At 36.7% G+C, this 20,881-nt stretch overlaps 2 protein-coding genes across 3 annotated transcripts in view; one reads left to right on the top strand and one right to left on the bottom strand.

Annotated features, from left to right (window-relative positions):
• Positions 1-136, bottom strand: part of cep112 (centrosomal protein 112) — a 192,486-nt gene extending 192,350 nt beyond the window's left edge. Inside the window, exon 1 of the mRNA XM_088338786.1 lies at positions 15-136. The gene's annotated coding sequence lies outside the window, so the exon portion shown is untranslated. The remainder of the gene's footprint in view (positions 1-14) is intronic.
• Positions 137-379: 243 nt separating this feature from the next.
• prkcab (protein kinase C, alpha, b) overlaps positions 380-20,881 on the top strand; it is a 150,893-nt gene continuing 130,391 nt past the window's right edge. For both annotated transcript variants that reach the window (XM_088338837.1, XM_088338828.1), the window contains exons 1-2: positions 380-744; positions 819-850. In XM_088338837.1, coding sequence (XP_088194963.1) covers positions 575-744; positions 819-850 — 202 coding nt within the window. In that variant the 5' untranslated portion in view covers positions 380-574. The remainder of the gene's footprint in view (positions 745-818; positions 851-20,881) is intronic.

Genomic DNA, 20,881 nt, shown 5'->3' with positions numbered 1-20,881 from the left:
AATTTTCTACTTACCGGTACTTGTTTGTGGATAAATATTTAACTATTTTCCTTAGTAGCCAAACAATAACCACCAATTTTAAATCGTTTTTTTGGGGGGTTTTGGTATAATTTGACGTTATAATGAGGGATTTAGAGTATTATTTATTATGTCCACACAGCGACGCCAAACACTTGCCGGTTGCGAGGAACTTCCTCTGTTGACTGTGGTGTACGCTGCATTCACATACAGTTTGTTCATATATTTGTCCTGGCCGTTGATTATAATTTGAAATGGTTATAGTATTAGAAAGACACATATTATATAATAGTTTTTTTTTTTAGTTGTTGCTATTTTTTCTCTTTTTAATACGAAATTCACATTTTTCCATGACATTTGCCTAAGAGACAGGTAAAATTCCCGTAGTCTTTGAACGCGTCGTCGTTTACGTCAGCCTGAATGAAAAAGATGCGCTCGCTGGTCGCACAGACAGAGAGGAGGGGTGTGAGCTGTCAAGAGGGCTCCACCAGCAACAGCATCACTTCACGTCGGTGAAGAGGATAAACTTCACTTTTTTTCAACCCCATCTTCCATCATGGCTGATCACCACCTCTTACATTATAATGACTCGGCCGGGGTTGGCAACCGATTTGCCCGCAAAGGTGCTTTGCGGCAGAAAAACGTGCACGAAGTAAAAAACCACAAATTTACAGCGCGCTTTTTCAAACAACCGACATTCTGTAGCCACTGCACGGACTTCATATGGTGAGTTAAAAGTTGCGCCTCGACTTTTGAATTAAGTTTTGCTTCGTGCACTAATGTGCTCGTTTACGTTACAGGGGATTCGGCAAACAAGGGTTCCAATGCCAAGGTAAACTTTTGCATATTTTTGAGGCTTTGAAAGGAAAAATAAATATGGGAGGGGTGGAAAAATTCTGGGTGACTGATAGACAGAAATGTTGATGGTTACACATCTTGTTTATTAACCCGACATGGAAAATTCAAATGCAAAGACTTGTTGTCACAATAAAATAAGCCCGTCCAGACATAGTGGCGGTACCCAGCAAGTCATATATAACTCATAACTCAAGGAGTGCAACTGGTTCCAATAGGCAAAATGCTTTCACATTATTGGCCATTTGACCGGATCACATTGGTTGGATGCTTCCCTGGTTCCTCTTGCTCAAGGTCCACTCCAACCAGAGCCAGGGAGAGTCGAAAAGTTGTAATCACGAGGATAGTTGTAAGGTCACCAATAATTAGTAGGGTAGAATGCCAGACACCTCCAAATGGTGGTTATTTGAAGACAGAAAATCCCACTCGGTGAAATTGAACAATTTTCTCCATGAGAAGCAGGCTTTAAGCCCCATTCTCTTCTAGATTAAGGGAACTGGACCGCATCAATCAGAACCACTCAAAAGAAGGTTAGTGGATTGTCCTTAACACTTCGAGAGCCCACAAGTCTAGATGAACTCGAAGCATCTAGTTTTTTTTAGCCTCGGGAGTACCAAAGCTCTGTTGTACAGTTTGCCGGATATTAGTTTAAGTCTCATGGATCCCTTAACCTCCATGGTCGCTGGGGCACCACTTCCTGTGTTGTGTCTTGGGCAAGTACAGCCTGGTGGCACAGGGTCCCGATTTAAGGTTTCAGTCATTGAATTAGGTGCAGCAGAAGAGTGTCTATTTCCATCATTGAGAACGTTACTGACCTGTTGAGTAAAAGCACAGGTTGTGCCACTGTACTGATTTGCTACACAGGCTTAAAAAAAGGGAGAGCGGTAAAAAAGCAGGCTTTAAAATGAGGAGAGGTTATAAATCAAGGCATCAGCCATCTTTGATCTGTTAAACTATATTTTTTTCTGTAAAATCACAAAACAAATAAAAATAGGTTCTTGCAATTCAAACTGAGTCTCTATTTGGTGATCTTGATTTAGATTTTAAAGTGGCCTTAAAAATGCTTCCTACCAATCCAGAGCGGTAGGGCATGAATAAAACATACTATAAGAGAACTCCTGTAATCATGGCCACCAGCAGAAAAAAAGGTGAAAAAATACACTGCTGCACCCTTTACAAGAAAATTCAGCACTGAAATCGCAATAGAGCAATGCCTGGCTATATATTTATATATATATATATATATATATGTTTATATATATAAATATATAAATATATCTCATCTCATTAGCTGCACCGCTTATCCTCAGTAGGTCGCGGGGTGCTGTAGCCCATTCCAACAATCATCGGGCAGTGGGCTGGGGACACCCTGAACTGGTTGCCAGCCAATCGCAGTATATATATATATATATATATATATATATATATATATATATATATATATATATATATATATATATATATATATATATATATACCTGGGCAACCTTATTTGCATCGTACTGTATGTCGTACTGTATATATACATATATATGCGGGCAGCACAGCGGCGCAGTGGTTAGCGCATGTGCGGCACAGTTCATGTCTTGGGAACCCCCTGCGTGGGTTCAAATCCAGCTCCAGACTTCCTGTGCGGAGTTTGTATGTTCTCCCCGTGCTTGCGTGGGTTTTCTCCGGGCACTCCGGTTTCCTCCCACGTTCCAAAAACATGCATTTCAGGTGAATTGGCTGGTCCAAATTTTCCCTAGGTGTGAATGAGCGAATGAGTTGTCTGTCCCTGTGTGCCCTGCGATTGGCTGGCAACCACTTCAGGGTGTCCCCTGCCCACTGCCCGGAGATGGCTGTGATGGGCTCCAGCCCCCCGCGACCCTAATGAGGATAAGCGGTACGGCTAATGAGATGATATATATATATATATATATATATATATATATATATATATATACTGTATATATATATATATACAGTTCCATTTTTGGCAGCCAAAACCATATCATTTTGGGGAATAATGGAACACATGGAACCAGATATATATATATATATATATATATATATATATATATATATATATATATATATATATATATATATATATATATATATATATATATATATATATATATATATATATATATATATATATATATATATATATATAAGGGCGAAGGAGGGTAGGCCGAGAGAGTAACGGCTGAGGAAGCAGTGCCTTTTCAAACAGTTTGGGAACGACTGCGTGTATCTCACTGCACGGCGGCCACACTATATATGTATATATATATATATATATATATATATATATATATATATATATATATATATATATATATATATATATATATATATATATATATATATATATATATATATATATATATAATGTGTGTGTGTGTGTGTGTGTGTGTCTACAATGGGCCTTATTATTTATATGTATATCCCTGGGCAACCTTATTTGCATCGTACTGTATGTCCAAAAGCATGAATCAATTCTCATACACATAGATGTAATACGTTCAAATAGGCACCTTCATAGTCATCAAACTAATTGCATGCACGCAAGTCTCACTCCTCAGTACCGGTTGTAGACACTTGGTATTCTTTTGTCAACAATAACTTAATGTAATTAATACACCTTGTTTTACATAAATGCAAAAACAGTTTTGGTTAATGTGAAGATCTCATGACCAGCTATCAAGCTGAAGTCCATTTGTCTCTCTTTGGCTAAAAGCATTTTCTAAATGTCCACGGGAGATATATGCATCATGTAACATCCGACTAAAATCTGTAATTTTACATCATTACTGGCAACAACAACAAAAAAAAACAGCGATGTCATGGGGTACGTAGGGTTTTATATACAAATAAACTAAGTTTTCCGTCAAACACTCCTAAACATTCAATGTTGTTTTTTCTCATGTGAAACATAGGTAGATGGTAAAAAATATACAAAATAAAGTTTGAATATACATATCGCAAAAGATGTCATCTGTGCGTAGAGGTAAGATCAGGCCTCAAAATATCAGCCCGTCCTTACCCGAGTTGTGGGTATATAAACCCATATCTGCCCAAACCTGACGGGTTAACTTGATTTGATAACTGAGCCCAAAATAAACAGATCCTCCAAGAAGGGGAAAATTAGAAATACGGCGAGAGAGAAGCCCGGCCGGCCCGACTTAATGATTGACATTTTTAGCCTAAGTCGGGTTCGGCTCCGGGCCCAAGGTCTTACCTCTATCTGTGCGAGATGTGAATATGCTTTGTTCGTAAATCAAAATCTCATTCATCACTGGTAGGCATGGCTTGGTTGCATTTTTACATTGGGCTTTTAACAAAAACTTATTAAGACTATTTTTTATACCAATTGTTTTTTTTCCCTACTTTGGATTCATATGAAAGTTACATCTGTTTAGTAACTTCATTATCGCGCTTCATCACAAAATGAGTTTTTGCACCTAAGTTGGTCAGTGTTCAGGTGTTTTCTTGCCACCCTACAATTGTATTTGGTATGCTATTAATGTATTGGACTGGAAAAACATGAGCAAGGTATTTTGTGTATACTATACTTTGTTTTTTGGTCTGGATAGTGGATCGTACTCTCTGAGGGATTCACACATGAAATCTAATCAAACCACAATTTCATTCATACATTTATTTGTCAAAATTTAAATTGTATTTTGTGATACATATTCGTAAAGTCGCTCTCATGGAAAAGTTTGCTTCCCCCAGCTATTAATGTTGCCAATCCGTGTACTGGTCGTATTGGACCAATTTGGTCCTGTGGCCATGAAACAATTACACGTTGTTGTGTGAAAACTGACAGAACATCAGTCTTATCCTTTTAAGGCCACCACAATTGTTGTTTGGAAGGTACAAGCAAGACAATTAAGATGTCTTTAACCATTTTCTCCTGGATTTTTAAACAGTGGCCTGTGGTTTCCTGCCATTATTGCTCCATAAAAACCCCTTTCTTGAGCCACTTAAGTTCGTGTGTAGGTGGAGCGCCATGTTGTTCCAAGGGCAATTTTCCCCTTTGTTGTGTTGAGAAGGTGATGCAATGTGCTTTTCCTTGGCTGGAAATGATGGTTGTCTGCTCTTATGTGTAACATGTTTCAACTGCAGACGCCTGAATTTAATTTTCTTGTTTGCAGGAATGGCTTTAACTAAAACGTTTCTTTTGGGAGTTAAAAGAACCAGCTAGATTAAACCAAAAATTCCGCCTTCATCTGGGGGGAAAGCCGAGTCAGCTTTTAACAATCTAACGCTACAGCTTTTGTTTTGGTGTAAGAATATGCAGGGTTCGTATAGGTTAATTGTTAAGAGTGCTTACATTTCAATGATGTTTTTGACGGTGTAAAAGCGCTTGATTTTTAGGTGAAGTGCTTGAAATTGTTGCCATGATTCTCAGCCGTCTGAGCCAACACACCACACATTATATTAATAAAATTAGAACAAGTCTGGTTGAAAACAATGCCGGCACGCCTGCTCTGGTGGCTTGATTTGCCATTGCATTCTTTCTTCCCTCGCAAATAATGGCAGCTTGCGTCTGTTTGTATGGTGTTGTCATGTGAAGCGTCATCTTCTCCTACGCGTTGCACCCAAGAGGACAGGTGCATCATGCCAAGATGCCGAAAGGCTGCTGTTATCAAAAATGATGGCTAGAAAATGGAAAATACAAACAATGGCTAAAACAAGGAACAAGCATGCAGAATGATGCAAAGTATGCAAAAAAGCAGAGGCGGATACAGTAGCCAAAAAATCTACTCAGGTAAAAGTACTGTTATTTCCGAATAATATTACACAGGTAAAAGTGAAAGTAGTCATCCAAATATGTATTTGAGTAAAAGTAAAAAAGTAAATGGTGAAAAATTACTCAAGAAGTGAGTAACTGTAACAACGTCGTATTTATTGATTTTTTTTTTAAAAAGCAACCATTCAGATCATCAATTTCTCAAAGTCTATTCAATAAACAAAAAATACATTTAATTTAAAAGGAAATGGAAATAATCAATGTAAATTCAAGTGCTTTAATAAACAATAAAGTAAAAATAGTATAAATCAAATTAATGAATTAAGCACATGTATCACCAAGTAGCACATTTAAAGCCCCAATACTTATCTTAACAGGCCCTGCAAGCAGAACAACAAGATAGCCCATGAACTCGAACAAAGGAGACATTGCATATTGTAGCTGGTGTTTGGCACCCTTTTAAGGGGAACATGCTTTTGATGTGCGACCAGGGGTGCTCCTCCTCTTCTGTGTTTTCATAGTCAGTATTACTAAGCGACATTTTCCATGTATTTCATCTGTAAAAAAAATTTCCCCCGCTGAAGTTGAATATGGTCACGTGACAAGGTTAAACATGATAGAGTGGATACACACGCGTACTTACATAGAGGGGATTTATTAAGTAACGAAGTAACGACTTCAATGTTACATGATGTAGCAGAGACCTGTTTCTTTCTTCACAAATTTACTCAGGTAAAAGTATAAGGATTTAAAAATACTCCTAAAAGTACAAAATTTCCTAAAACTTACTTAAGTAACTGTAACAGAATAAATGTACTTCGTTATTACCCACCTCGGCAAAAAAGCGATACAACTCTTTATAATCAGGGTCAGTACTCTCCAGTCATTTGAAAGATAATTCTCGGAGATGACTAACTTAACTATGATCTTTTTGCAAACCGTTTGCTACATGTGCCACCTAGATAGGGCACTATGAAATGATGAAATGTTTAAGGATTACATATCAATAATCGGCCATGTAGACAATTAAGGTAGCTTTCCCCAGTGGTAAGTTTATTATTTTATTGGTACTGTAGACATTGGAAACTTGGCTTTGAAGATCTCTGAAAAGTGCATTAATTTGGCCATGAAAAAGGTGTACAAACCCTGATTATGGTGGTGGCTAGTGGGTATCATGGCGTCTGAGTTAAAGAAAATGTACTGTGGCCAAATGCAAACTTCACAGTTCACACATATTTGGCACTCATACTAGCGATAAATTGATCGTTTTCCTTAGTGAAACAATTCGGGACTTACTCAGCAAGCCATTAGTTGGAATTATTGCTTAATGCTGTCTTCCCTCTTGCCAAGTAAACGTTTGGTGGTCTTGGCCGCACCAGCCTTACATTAGAGACCTCAGTTGGCTACAGTTAACGCCCTTAACCAGCATTAAAGCTCAATTCTGTGGTTCTCTTTCAGAGTTCCAGGGATTTATTTTTAATTCCTGGCTTCTGACGCTGTAGATAATCCTTGATATGAATTTGTCTGTTGGTGTCTCACTTAACCGAGCAGCATTTGAATACTTTACAGCAGTTAGGGCAGAAATTTCATTTGAATGACTCTGCCGCTCAACTTGTGATTTGGGAAATGAATAAATTAATGCTCCTGCTAAAGTGCATAGAAATGTGCTCGGTGTTTCGTTTTTTGTTTTGTTTTGCAGAGCAGTGGAGTCTTGGGTTGCTTTAATAGGTGTGCTTGTATTCTTGTAAATTTACAAAATCCCTCAGTGTATGTAAATCTATGATCACAATACACACGTGGTACAAGCAGCCATTGATTTTGAATCAACATGGGATGATATTAAATGGGCTGCTAAATTGATGGATGAACTAGAACAATGTTTTTCAACCACTGTGCCGGGGCACAATATTGTGCCATTACTAGTGTGCGGCAGGAAATTGCCCAATTTTATCTTTTCATAAAAGAAGGTTATTGTTGAGGTGTTTTTTCCCTCAGTAATGAGCAAAGTAGCTTGCAGCATATTACTATTTATTTAATATACTATTATCTCCTCAGGAAGTAGTATAGAGAAATACATGTAATCAGTTTTCTTTCTTCGGTGACACATTTTAAGAGTGCAGAGCAAAAAATAATAAAATGAATCACATATACAACCCCTAGCAAAAAGTATGGAATCACTAGTCTTGGGCAAGCCGTCACTAAGACATTTTATTCTGTTGAAAAAACTCAGATCGCAAACATGAAACAATCATAAGGCCATTCCAAAGTGCAACATATTGGGATTCAGAAACACAAGAATACATTGAGAAAAACTATTGCGTTGGTCAATAAATGTTACTTTTATGGAGCAAGTGAAGGGAAATAAATATGTAATCACTCAATTCTGAGGAAAAAATGGAATCAGTGCATTTTGAGTAGAAAATAAGAGCACACAAAGTCAATTTCCTTTCCTCAATTGGGAACCTAGGTCTACCCATTAGTCAGCAGTGCAGTTATCACACCTTGGAGGGCTCCTAGACTAAGTGGATTGGAAAGAATCATGGCTCCAACAAGAGAGATGTCTCTTGAGACCAAATACATGATCGTCAAACTTCTTAAAGAAGGTAACTCTACTTTTATGTTTGCCAAAGATGTGGGCTGTTCACAGTCAGCTGTAGCAAAGATTTGGACCAAGTACAAAAATGGAAGGTTGTTAAAGTCAAGCATACTGGTAGGCCAAGGAAGACATGTAGGCGTCAAGACTAATAACTAAAACAGAAAACCCACAACAAGACAAATGAAAAGGAAATGGGGGGAAGTTGGAGGCAATGTATGTGACGGCACTCTGCAAAATCTCCTAAAGAAAAGATAAACCATCTGTGACGCTTAAACACAAAAGAACAAGACTGCAATGGGCAAAGGAGAGACAATCATGGACTGTGGATGATTGGATAAAGGTTATCTTCGGTGATTAGTCACGAATCTGCTTTGGACAAGATGATGATGCTGGAACTTTATTTTTTGGTGCTGTTCCGGTAAGATTTATAAAGAGGACTGCCTAAATAAAACAAACATTCCTACAGTCCTTAATGATAAGGGGCTGCATGTCATGCAAAGGCACTGGGTAATGGCTGCAATCAAATCTGCAGTAAATGCACTAGTTTACATTGACATTTTGGACAGCTTTCTTATTCCTTGAATTGAAAAAAAGTCTGGGGATGAAGAACTCTTTTTCCAAGATGACATTGCATCATCCAACGGAGCAAAAACTGTGATAGTATTCCATGGAAAAAGACTCATTCAGTCAAATGTTCTGCATTTATATAGCACTTTTCAAGTCAATGAAGACCTCCTAAAGCGCTTTACAATGTGCTTCACACTTTCCCTTTTTACACACACTAACTAACCAATAGCAGCGTCAGCCAAGCAAGGCAACTACCTGCTAATCGAGGGTATTAGGAATTCAATGTCTTACCCGAGACACTTCAACTTATAACACGGAAATCAAACCTGAGACCTCTTGATCCCAAGATGAGCGCTAACCTCCAGAACTACTGCCGCCCCGGTCAATGTTATTGCCTACAAATAGCCCAAATCTCAACCCAATTTCAAACCGGTGTTGGAAATTGAAAAAAATTCTCCACAGCGAGGCTCCAACAGACAAAGATGTTGGCACCTGCAATCAAAGACAGTTGGCACCAGATTGATGAAGAATACTTTTTGTCACTCATCAAGTCCATGCAGGCTGTCATGAAAGCCAAAGGTGGTGTAACTAAATAATCGTGATTTGTTCTGATTGTTATTTCTTTGTCTGCTTTTAATGATTCTATATTTCCTCACAATGAAGTGATTCCATATTTTTCCCCTGTGCTTGGTCTATAAAAGTAGCATTTAATCACCACCACCAGTTTTTATTCATTTTTTATGTTTCTGAATGCCTAGGAGTTGCACTTTTTTAGTTTTTCATGCTTTTTATCCGAGAATAAAATGACTGAATGAGGGCTTTCCCAAGACTGATGATTCCATAATTCTTGCTATAGGTTGTAATCAAGTATAAATCTCACAGATAAGTCAACAGATTTGAACTATTTTTCATTTTTATTAAAAATACAAACATGAAAACATACTTAAAAAACATGTTCTCCTGGCAAATAATTTTAGGTATTTATATTATTTTTTCCAGAAAAGCAAGATAAAAATGTAAATTGTTAGAATGTAAGATTGTACTGCGAAAATAATCAAATCAAAGTAAAAGATCTACAGCTTTGCAGATCTTGTTGACATACTTTATAATGAAAACTCACAGAACAAACTGTCAACACTTAAAAATGTCAACCAAGCAACCAGGGCATTTTGAGTGGTTTAGCGGTTTGGGTGGGCGGATCTCTGCACACATAGTGCACTCCCCAAAATACATCCATATCCTTCTTGTTTACAGTATTTTTTGACGTGTTTATAAAATAACTGTGCTTGCACCTTTTTTGGAAACCATTATTTACGCCCAAAATAATGGTCAAAACAAGCTTCAATTATCTTAAGTGACTGCGGGAGAGAGACAAATTTTAGGTGGTCTATTTGTTTATATGGCTCTCGTATTATTATCAAGATTTCATTGATTTAATCAAATCATCAATGTCACACAGTGAAATAAAACTTGCTGAAGAATTACTATAGCTTTTGTCTGGAGGGCTGGTTTGATAGTTTTGTTGATTTTTTTTTCTTAAAATATATAGTTTGACTCAAGATATTTTGCTTTCATGACTTGAGTAAAAATGGTTCCCGACCCCTGAATTAAAGTGTGAAGTGAATGTTATGAGTTCTGAAGATAATGAAACAGCACTTAGAAGGGGGGACTACCTCTTGTGAGCCCCCTTATTAAGATTCCTTATTTTCCTCATGCTGAGGTTTTTGAGTTTTTCCTTGGCTGTATGCAGTTTTCAGATCAGGGGATGGTGTAATTGCGGCCTGTGTAGTCCTTTGAGGTAGTTTGTGATTAAGGGCTTTGCCAATAAATGTTGCTTGACTTTACTTGATGACTTTTACATTTTGTGATGCTTCACAAGAGCTATCCTGTTGTACCGGCCAGTTTTGTGTTTATTATCAAATTTCCAAGCGTTCCCTTCTTTCATCAAAAGTTGATAATGTGTTTGCTCTCTCGGCTGTACAAGGAGGTGGCTCTGTGGGTCACTGGCTGCATATGACCGTTTTGTGTCAGATTCGCGTGACATAATCCAAACGCAAACTCTCACCAAGGCCGCTGGCCGAGTGCTAATGATTAGCGTGTAGGCGGGAGCAGACCCAGCAACCCCCACACTCCCCCAAGAGGAGAAGTCGGCCTCATTTACTAATCAAGGAGCAGAAGCGTGTAGGAGTTAGCACGCCTGTCACATAGATGGGGAGTCCCAAACAATGAACATCTTCCTCGGAGACAGGCTGAGCAGCATAAGTGATGTGAAGGGTCCTTGGGCAACACTTTGCCTGGCAGAGAAGATGCCCCAGATATAAGCAACATTCCAGCTGGCCATGTGCAATACAGTGTTTGTCATTCTAATACTCTATTGGCTATCTTTTTAAGAGTTGAATAATTTTTTGGGGGTATTGTTTTTTAACTTGCTCAACTCAGTTGCAATGAAAATGTACATTTACAAATAAGGCAATAAAACTCAAACTATGGGTCAAACTAGAATGATTGTAAACCATTAGAGCATGAGACATTAAACCATTATTGGGTTGTATTTCCCTTTTTTTGCCAGGGTCATTGGCAGATGAGAATGGAAAACCCAAAGAGTAAAACTTACCATAGTCTAAAAGACTCAAAGACTAAATACTGAAATCCTGAAATTGTGTTGATGTTTAATGTAGTTTTACCCTGTGAAAAAATGTGTTTGACCAAGACACAAGTGCTGAGTCAACTTTTCTGGGCATTTGTTTTTCATCTACCCATTTGCCCGTAAAAGATGGTGGTCACTTCCCCTCTTTTCTTGGGTGTATAGACCTACAAACAAATAAATACAGTGTATATACTGTGTGTGTATATATATATATATATATATATATATATATATATATATATATATATATATATATATATATATATATATATATATATATATATATATATATATATATATATATATATATATATATATATATATATATATATATATATATATATATATATATATATATATATATATAGACTTGACGTTTTTTTTGGAAAACTGGAAATTAAAAAAGATTTGCACGTATGTATGTCCGTTAAGCTTCATTTATTCAACTTAGAATGCAACGTTATTGATGCGGCAATGATTATCCAATCAGAATGCAGAAAACAATGCATGATGAAAATTCGCAAAGTAGCAAAAAACGCGATTTCTTAACCGCGATATAGGGAAGGATTACTGTAATTAAAAAAAAATGTATACTTGAAAAGAGCAGTACTTTGTACCAATGGGACACATTTTTTATGCAATGTACTTGGGATCTGGCTGTGCTCAAAATAAGCTCTAAATTCTTTGAGTTGATTGCTTATAAAAACATTTTGAAGGAGTGCCTTTGATCAAAACCAAATACCAGATTTTCTCACATTTTAAAATAAAGATATTAATTTAAAAAAAAAAAATTGCGGTTACAGTTTGATAAATCGCTTGAGTCAACAAGCCATGTAAACAATTAAGCCCAGACCTGAATGGAGACCTTTTCCAAAATTCAATTTTCCAATCTTAATCACTTCATTATTAATTGTCAGTTTTTGCCTTGCCTCAAAAGTTTGTTGATGTAGCCTGTCAGACTTTTGCCTTGTTCAGCATTGCTTCACATTTTCAATTGGAAGCTGAGGAGTCCTCACTCTTACAGGTACTTCCTGTCTTCTTAAGAAGAAAGGGAGAGAATCCTCTGTACACAAACCAAGAAATCTCATGTTTGAGTATGATGGTAGACCTTAAACAGTAAGCACTCGGAGACAATCAGAAGTCTCTCGAATAACACCTCTTAATAGAAGAAAAACAAAAGTATTTGAAAGTCACTCACTATAGCAACCACATAGCTAAATCAGATTTTTTAAACTGTGGTCACAGTTATCAGAAAATTATGATGGTAAATAAACTCATATCCATTTACTCCTGGAACAGCAAATTAGCCCTTTAAACTTTTTGATAGAAGATAACAACTCTCAGCACCAGACAGTTTTCTCTCTTATAAAAGGTGCTGGAGCTCTCTGAGGTTCTCTTGCCCAGTTTAACCCCGTAGCGCTCCCCACAGACCCTATCTAATTGTCCTTGACAGAAAAAGTGATGGCCAATTTGCGCCAAATGACCAGCACTCACCAATGTATTGACTGCGGGTGCTCTTAATCTGCCCTGGTGGCTTGTCAAAAACGATATTTTAAGGCCATACAACTTGTTCCTTAGACGTTTATACCCATTTAGGCTCAAAGTGAGTTAGCAGCCCAGAGATGAAAAAAGAGTGTCTTATCGTGTATGTCAGTGTTAGGGAGGGATTGCTCCTGGTCTGGCTGCTTCTCCAAGTTGAAGAGGAGAAAAGACGACTCAGTACGTGATGATGACTGCCGGTTGGAAGAGGGGTTTTCATATGCTAAAAGCATACCTGTCAACCTGTACGTTTTTGCCGTACAAAGTATGTTTATTATGCATTTTAAGACATGTACGACGTACAAGAAAATCTGTACGGAAAAACGCAAATTTGTCAATTATGGGTAACATCCGGTATACACCGACTATGGCGAAACGTCAAATCAATCAAGTCAAACGAGTTCGCCGCGGTAGCCTCTATCTCGGTATCGTTTTTCGTTGCAAACAAAGCGAGCGGTTTGATGCTACTGTGCGCATGCGTCTGCCGCCTCGGATTTCATGTGATAGTTGTGTAGTGAAAGGAAGTCCGTCTCTTTTTAGCGAACCGGCTTTTTCTGCTCAACTCATTAAAGAGAGCCGGCTCTCAAAAGGTTCACTTGCTGCATTATATTATGAATTATTATGTTGTATAAACAAATTAAGAAAAAAAGGCTGTAGCCGCCTTTTGTCAATCGGTCCCAGTTAGTCCCCGTTAGCTGCAGACAGTGTGTTGCCTGGCCAGCTAGCCTGCTGTGACTCTTGGTTTATTCCCGGCTGGGTTAGCGTTTGTTGCCGTAACTGTTTTTCGTTGTAGGTTACGGGTTAGCCTGGCTACTCACTGCATGTTTCTTGGTAGGCCTGCCCCACATGTTCTCACTGAGGCTGTTGCCGCCTTTCCATCGATCGGTACCAGTTAGCCCCTGTTAGCTCTCCTTGTGATATTTTTACGACGTGGCAGCCTGTCTTCAAAAATCATTATCTTGGAAATAATTGGAACATATCAATAAAATATATATAGATTTTATGCAAAGACCATATGCTTTTTTTACATTTTGCATTTTTTGGATTTGGGAGAACACACATGCTCGAGACAATTCAACGAGATACTGAAGTCTTTGTATGGACAGAACCTATTGATTGCTAAATGGCTTTTTTGAACTTTAGGAGAGTCAGGTAACTGCAAGTTTGGTGTTTTGTTAATTAACAGGGCTTTTGAAATGATTTATAGACAATATGCAACCATAAAATGACAACATAATATTGTGAAAATTATTGACCATTTGCATACAAGAAAGGCACCTGTAAAAAAAAAAAAAAAAAAAAAAAAAAAAAGAATATATATATATATATATATATATATATATATATATATATATATATATATATATATATATATATCCTCATCAATTACGACGTGATAAGCAAGGGCTAAGCATACGAAAGGAACCATCCTGGTAGATGGAAAAGTGTGTGCTAAGATGCAGTAAGTAGAGCTAATGTGCTTTTATTTGATTTAGGGGTTCTCAATTTCCATGCCTATTTGATGCAATTTTGCATGTTTCCATCATTCAAATTCAATTCTGTTCAGAGTTGACTTGAATTGTCTGATGTTGTTTTGTTTTCCTTTTAGTTCAACATGATAAGAAAATGGTCAGAAAATAGATAATTGTGATAAAAAAATGTTTAAAAAAGAATTGTGATAAAAATGGAAATCCCAATTTTGTTTTTAAAAAATGTGATATGTATATTTCCTATATTGTATACCCCAACTATTAAGTACTCTTGAGCCAATTCACATGAACAAGTCTCGTACTGTAGGACTATGTTTTGAAAAGATGCTCCTTCGTAAAAGCTTCTTTAGTCATGATTAACGTGTTTAAATACACACCTGCAAGAAGTAATCATTCGGAATAAATAATAAATGGCAGTGTTTGGTCTCCCTAGTCCTTATCGAGGAACAACATTTGAAAAAATAATGCTCATTTTAATTTAATTTGTAATTACATCTGTAATTAACTAGAAAACATCCATCATGAATGTTTTTTTGTTGTTGAGCACAATGTCTTATTACTCATTTTGTAAAACGAGCATTCAGAGCCTTGATTAGGCCAACTTTGTATTAAACATATGTAGGATATATATATATATATATATATATATATATATATATATATATATATATATATATATATATATATATATATATAATTCATGTTTCAAAACAGCCCAGAAAATCGTCGGTTCCTCTCTGCCCAGTCTGGAGGACATTGCCTGCTCTCGCTACCACAGCAGAGCAGAAAACATCATCAAGGACTTTTCTCACCCCGCTACAGGTCACACAAAACAAAAACAAACAGACTCAGAGATAGTTTCTTCCGCAGAGCCATTACCACCCTAAACAGACACCGGACAAAAAAATGAAAAACTCTTGCAAAAACACTACCTTATACGAACGTAAAATGGTACTCATGTCTATGTTTCTTGCAAATGTTGACTGCACTATGTTTACTGCTCACCTTGTACAATGTTGACCATTTTTTTGCACTATGATGACTATTTTTGCACCAAATGCATAATTGCACAAACCCTTACAATACCAACTGTATTACGATACCAAACTGTATCTAACATCCTACATGCCGACATTTCTTGTGTAAATATTGTGTAAATTATAACTATAACCTTATCCTCCTCATTTTATAACCTTATCTTCTCTGTTACTTTATCTTCTTGGCTTTTTTACCTCACTGTGAATGTGTGACGCTGGAGTGTCATGCCCAATTTTGTTGACACAAAATGTTAACCCATTTTGTAACAATGACAATAAAGGTATATTCAATTCTATTCTATTCTATGTTTCCTGTGTTGATAGTTGTTAAGGTTTAAGTGTTAGATTTTCTTTATCCTCCCCTGTTTAAATCATTCATATTAATACATAATAAAAGGTAATATATGTATAAAACAACAAAAACAATCTAAAGAGTCATTAGGGAGCTGAAAGAGCCAGCCAGAAAAGCAAGGTCTCTAAAAAGAATTCCCATCTCTTCGACAGACCATTGTCAAAGACAAACACATATACTTTATTTATATATATATATATATATGTATATATATATATATATATATATATATATATATATATATATATATATATATATATATATATATATATATATATATATATATATATATATATATATATATATATATATATATTGCCCCTTCTTAGTTAGGTCTAGAATTGAAAAGTATTCCAGCATGTAGTATCAACTTGCATCTACAAATTCCTTCTGCTTAGTAGAAGCCGACAAGCTCGTTATAGCTCCTCTTAGTGCCATTTTCTTGGATCCATGTTCTTCGCATATGAGCCCCGCTCTCCCAAATGACCATAAGTGACTCAGAGCTTCTCGCGCATTTGGCCTTCGCACATTGTCCTGCTGTGGCACCAAATCCTTCAAACCAACACAGTCATGTTTTTGTTCTTTCAGCTTTCCGAGCTGCTGTACTGTCTTGCCAGTGAAGGCAGCATGGATGCCGAGGTTACCATAGTAATGGTACCCCGGGCAAGCACTTCCCTATGATGAAAAAAAAAACACATTTTGCGTTTCGGATCTTTTAATGATGCAGCTACGGCTTTTATTTCTTTCGTAGTTTTGGATCGGATGTTGACACCACCGTGACATCGCAAATCTTGCGCCTTAAGAGTTCCAAATCCTAGAGGATTTTTACTGTCAAACTCTTTTTCGGTGCAGCAGTGACCGCCACAAGCGCAATATTTCATTTTAGCAGACTGTCTTAGCAGATCATGTCACTGTGTTGTGCTTGTATAACACAATGTCATCTGGTGACATTAAAAAGAGGTCTTTTTGGGAGCCATTACTCAGCCGGGAGTGGGTCATTAGTTGTCGAGAGAACTGCTGCTGTGTTTTTGCTGAGACAAAAAGCTGCATAATAAGATGACACATCCTCTATCTTTCATAACCTCCCTTCCCAACACAAAAGGCAAAACAGTATTTGAGGAAACGATATGAGAGGAGACCAGACTTGTCGATTCTTTTGTCATCCAGATAAGATTTTTTTTTTAATACATTACAATGTTCCTTCAATTATTACAGTGGTTATGTTTCAAAACGTGACTGCAAAATACTTAGCCCTCTATGTGATTATAATGCACCTGCTACAGTTCATTTTCTTTTAAACACTTACTCAACCCAAGTATTTAAACAGCATAAATATGAATTCAGAAATGATAATTGTGCTATAAGAACTCTTCACTTCAAAGAAGTATAAAGATTGCATTTCAACTTTCAAAGGTTTGTTTTAAACAAAATACCTTATCGTAATGTTATAAAAATGTGTAGATTTGTTTTCGTGCCTTTAGGACCGTTTCAATCAATGCGAAACTTGAAGTTGCCAAGAAACAGTTTTATTTAAAATGTCAAAACAAAATCAAAAGAAGGCTTGACAGATGTGACTTATGTTTGTTCCTAGGCCTTTAGTGTAATAATTTATAAACTGACACACAGCTTTATATCTATCTGTAAGCCGCAATGCGGTTAATTTAGCTCAGTTTTTTATTTTTTATTTTTTCCACAAATATGATTTCACCTCTCTATATATTGCATGTGAACAAAATAATTTTTTTTTCATTATAATTTTGCATACTTGGAGAACTCCCCATCCTCCAAGTTACCTGTGAGAGGGTGAGGGAAGTATGTATACAAAAGCCCTCAATTTTGCTATACAGTAATCCCTCACTTATCGCGGTTAATGGGTACCAAAACCACCCGCGAAAAGTGAAAATCAGCGAGGTAGCAAAACAGCATTTAAAAATGCTTTTTCATTTTTTTATTTTATTTTTTTTAATTATTTTATTTAAATATTATTATTTTTTTAGACCTGCAAAGCTCTGAAACCACGAACATGGAACCACGAAGTAGCGACGCCCCTTCAAAAATGCTTAAAAATAAATAAATAAATAAATACATATTATTTTATTTCATTATTATTATGCTTTAGATCCGCGAAGCTCTGAACCCGCGAACGAGGAACGGCGAAGTAGCGACGCCCCTTCAAAAATGTTTAAAAAAAAAATAAGGATAAATAAATATTATTTTATTTTATTATTATTTTTTTTTAGATATAAAAGGTGTTGTCAGGAATTTCAAACTTTGTGTCTCTCTGTCGCGATCTCGTGGCTTAAAGTTATGATCGCAGCCTCAGTCAGTTCATTCATCAAGTACGTGATTTTTTTTTAGATAGAATTGAATAAACTCTTCTTTTTTCATCTTTTAGGGGGTTTGGGTTGGCATTTGGACTCCATTTGAAACGGGCCTTTTCTTACATTTACCATTTCCATGCTACACTAACAAAAAACTGATGACGAGCATGCAGTCACTCTACATTAGAATTTTCTACTCTTTCAGAACTCTTGAAACCGTTAAAGGTATTCACCTGACTGAATAAAAACTAAAAAATGTGACTTTTATTGTCTGACTTTGAGGACTTGGCGTTAGCAATAACATGTACAGTAGCTAATACCAACTCCTGTTAGGTGGCCTCCTCTCCATCTTGGTGTCACTCTCTCGCTTGCTGTGACACTATGCTGAAATATTTATCCCTGAAAAAAATCAGTACCCTTTACTTAAGAGAATATGGTGTCGACTGCATCAGTGACCAATTTAAAATGTATCATTTGATTGTGTGTATGTCGCCTCGAGAAAGGTGGATAATGTGATATCGAGCCAGGTTCATTGATTACAGCTTCATGTTGGCTTGGCCAATTCAGTTTATTAACTCCACTTTTCTGATAGAGGCCACAATAAAGTGTCTTCGTTTAATAACATAACATACCCGCAGAATTAGATAGGGAAGGAGTAAAACATAATCATGAGCTCATGTACCCCATTAACACTTATGACTTTTATTCATTGTACCTGTCTGTTGCTCTAAAAACGGAATTAGCTGGAGGTGTTACCACATGTTTTCCACCAGATCAATAGAGTATTGCCGTGTATGTGTGTGTGTCTGCTTCATTGTCTTCTCAGTGTGAATTTAGAGCAAAATGAATAGCTCACCTCAACGTGCAGCACTTCTGTGCTTGATGAATTTGGAGGTAATTAAACCTGCAGCTATTTTGGGGTTGAAGAGAATTTTGATCGTAACTTAGATGAAGGGTCTGTGGAATTGACAGTTGGTATGCTTGACGTTCCAAGGACAGAAAATAATAACATGTTAGCAAAGATAATGATCATAAAAAAAACATTTTTTTTTTTTTAATAGTTGGATTTAGTTGATTGTTCTTCTTAGTTGGTTTGTATTAAGACTGTTTTTTTAGTGGTGAAAATCATCTGTGACCAGGACACCACTATGAATATTCTGCAGTGGTGTGCATGCAGCATTTAAATTTATTAAATTTTATGCACGCAGGACATTTAATATATATTAAACGGTTACAAAGCGGTGCAGAAAATAGATGGATGAATGGATGGATGGTTAAATGGTTACTTTCATTCAGTTTTGAATTCCTTCTTACTTAACTTCACAATTGTTGGATTTTGTCCCTCAAAATCACAAATTTTAAATTATATGATGACTATATTAATCATACAATTAGTATGTAATGTATCACTGTGCTGAGCTATGAACCTCATCACATGTCACTGAAACCATGGTATTCTAGATTATACTGTATATAATTGTCAAACCAAAACGATTAGCATGTCGAGTGATAAATAAAAACTGAGAAACATCCAGAAATCAATGACAACGAATACATATATTGGTGTGTGAAACAACATAATAAATGGAGTGGGTTCCTCAGATAAACACATGGGACCCTGTCTGCCTCAGAGTAATATTCCTGCTATTTCTGTGCAAGGACAAATATGCTGTGGGTGCATTTGAGAATGAGTGTACCAGTTTTCTCGAGCGTATGGTCTTCCTTCCTGCTCCTGTGGTGCTAGAAAATTGCATATCTGTATGTAATTGTGTTTGTGCGTATTTTTGAGGGTCACCCAGCTAGCGACTCAAGCACAGCTTTTAGTCATCATCACACCTCAGTCTTTTTTTTGTACATCACAAGCCATCTGTCTACATCACAGGAAACACATTTGACGCTGTAAACACACCAAAATATGCAAATTTGACCCTGCACGTGATCTCGTATAAACACACACTGGGGCTGAGAGTATTTTTTTTTAATGTTGTCAGCCATAATACGAGCCGTATTTTATTCAAAACCATTTGGATACATGGAAGATGAGAATTATTGACTTTGTCTTCTTAAATGTTTACGAAGATTAGGGTTTTATAAGGAAAATTTCATAAAGCAAGCACTATAACATTTTTTTTAATCCTTTAATGTTATCCTTCCATCCATTTTCTGCACCACTTATCCTCAGTAGGGTCGCAGGGGTGCTGGAGCCCATCCCAGCTATCTTCGGGCAGTGGGCAGGGGACACCCTGAACTGGTTGCCGGCCAATCGAAGGGCACACAGAGACAGACAACTCACTCGCTCATTCACACCTAGGGACAATTTGGACCGGCCAATTCACCTGACATGCATGTTTTCGCAATGTGGGAGAAAACCGGAGTGCTTGGAGGAAACACACACAAGCACGGGGAGTACATGCAAACTCCACACAGGAAGGTTTGATCTCAAGACCTTTAATGTTAGTTTAGCTTCATACCAAATATATCAAATCTGTTTATTGTCAAAACTTAAAATAGCTACCAGTACTTTTTATCTATGAATAAAAAAGAAAAGAAAAGGAAGCCCAATTTTTAAACACACTTTTCGGAACAAATATGTTTTTAACATATGCCGGGAACTGCAGATGGCCCCGCGCTGAACCGCCAATGGTTCATTAAAATTGTCCGCTGATGTAGACTTGATTACACATAAAATATGACTGTGTTATGTTCATTTTAATC

The sequence above is a fragment of the Urocampus carinirostris genome, chromosome 1 (assembly GCF_059441175.1).
Source record: "Urocampus carinirostris isolate Australia breed hairy pipefish chromosome 1, RoL_Ucar_1.0, whole genome shotgun sequence".
Taxonomy (NCBI): domain Eukaryota; kingdom Metazoa; phylum Chordata; class Actinopteri; order Syngnathiformes; family Syngnathidae; genus Urocampus; species Urocampus carinirostris.
This window is presented reverse-complemented; position numbering and strand designations above follow the sequence as displayed.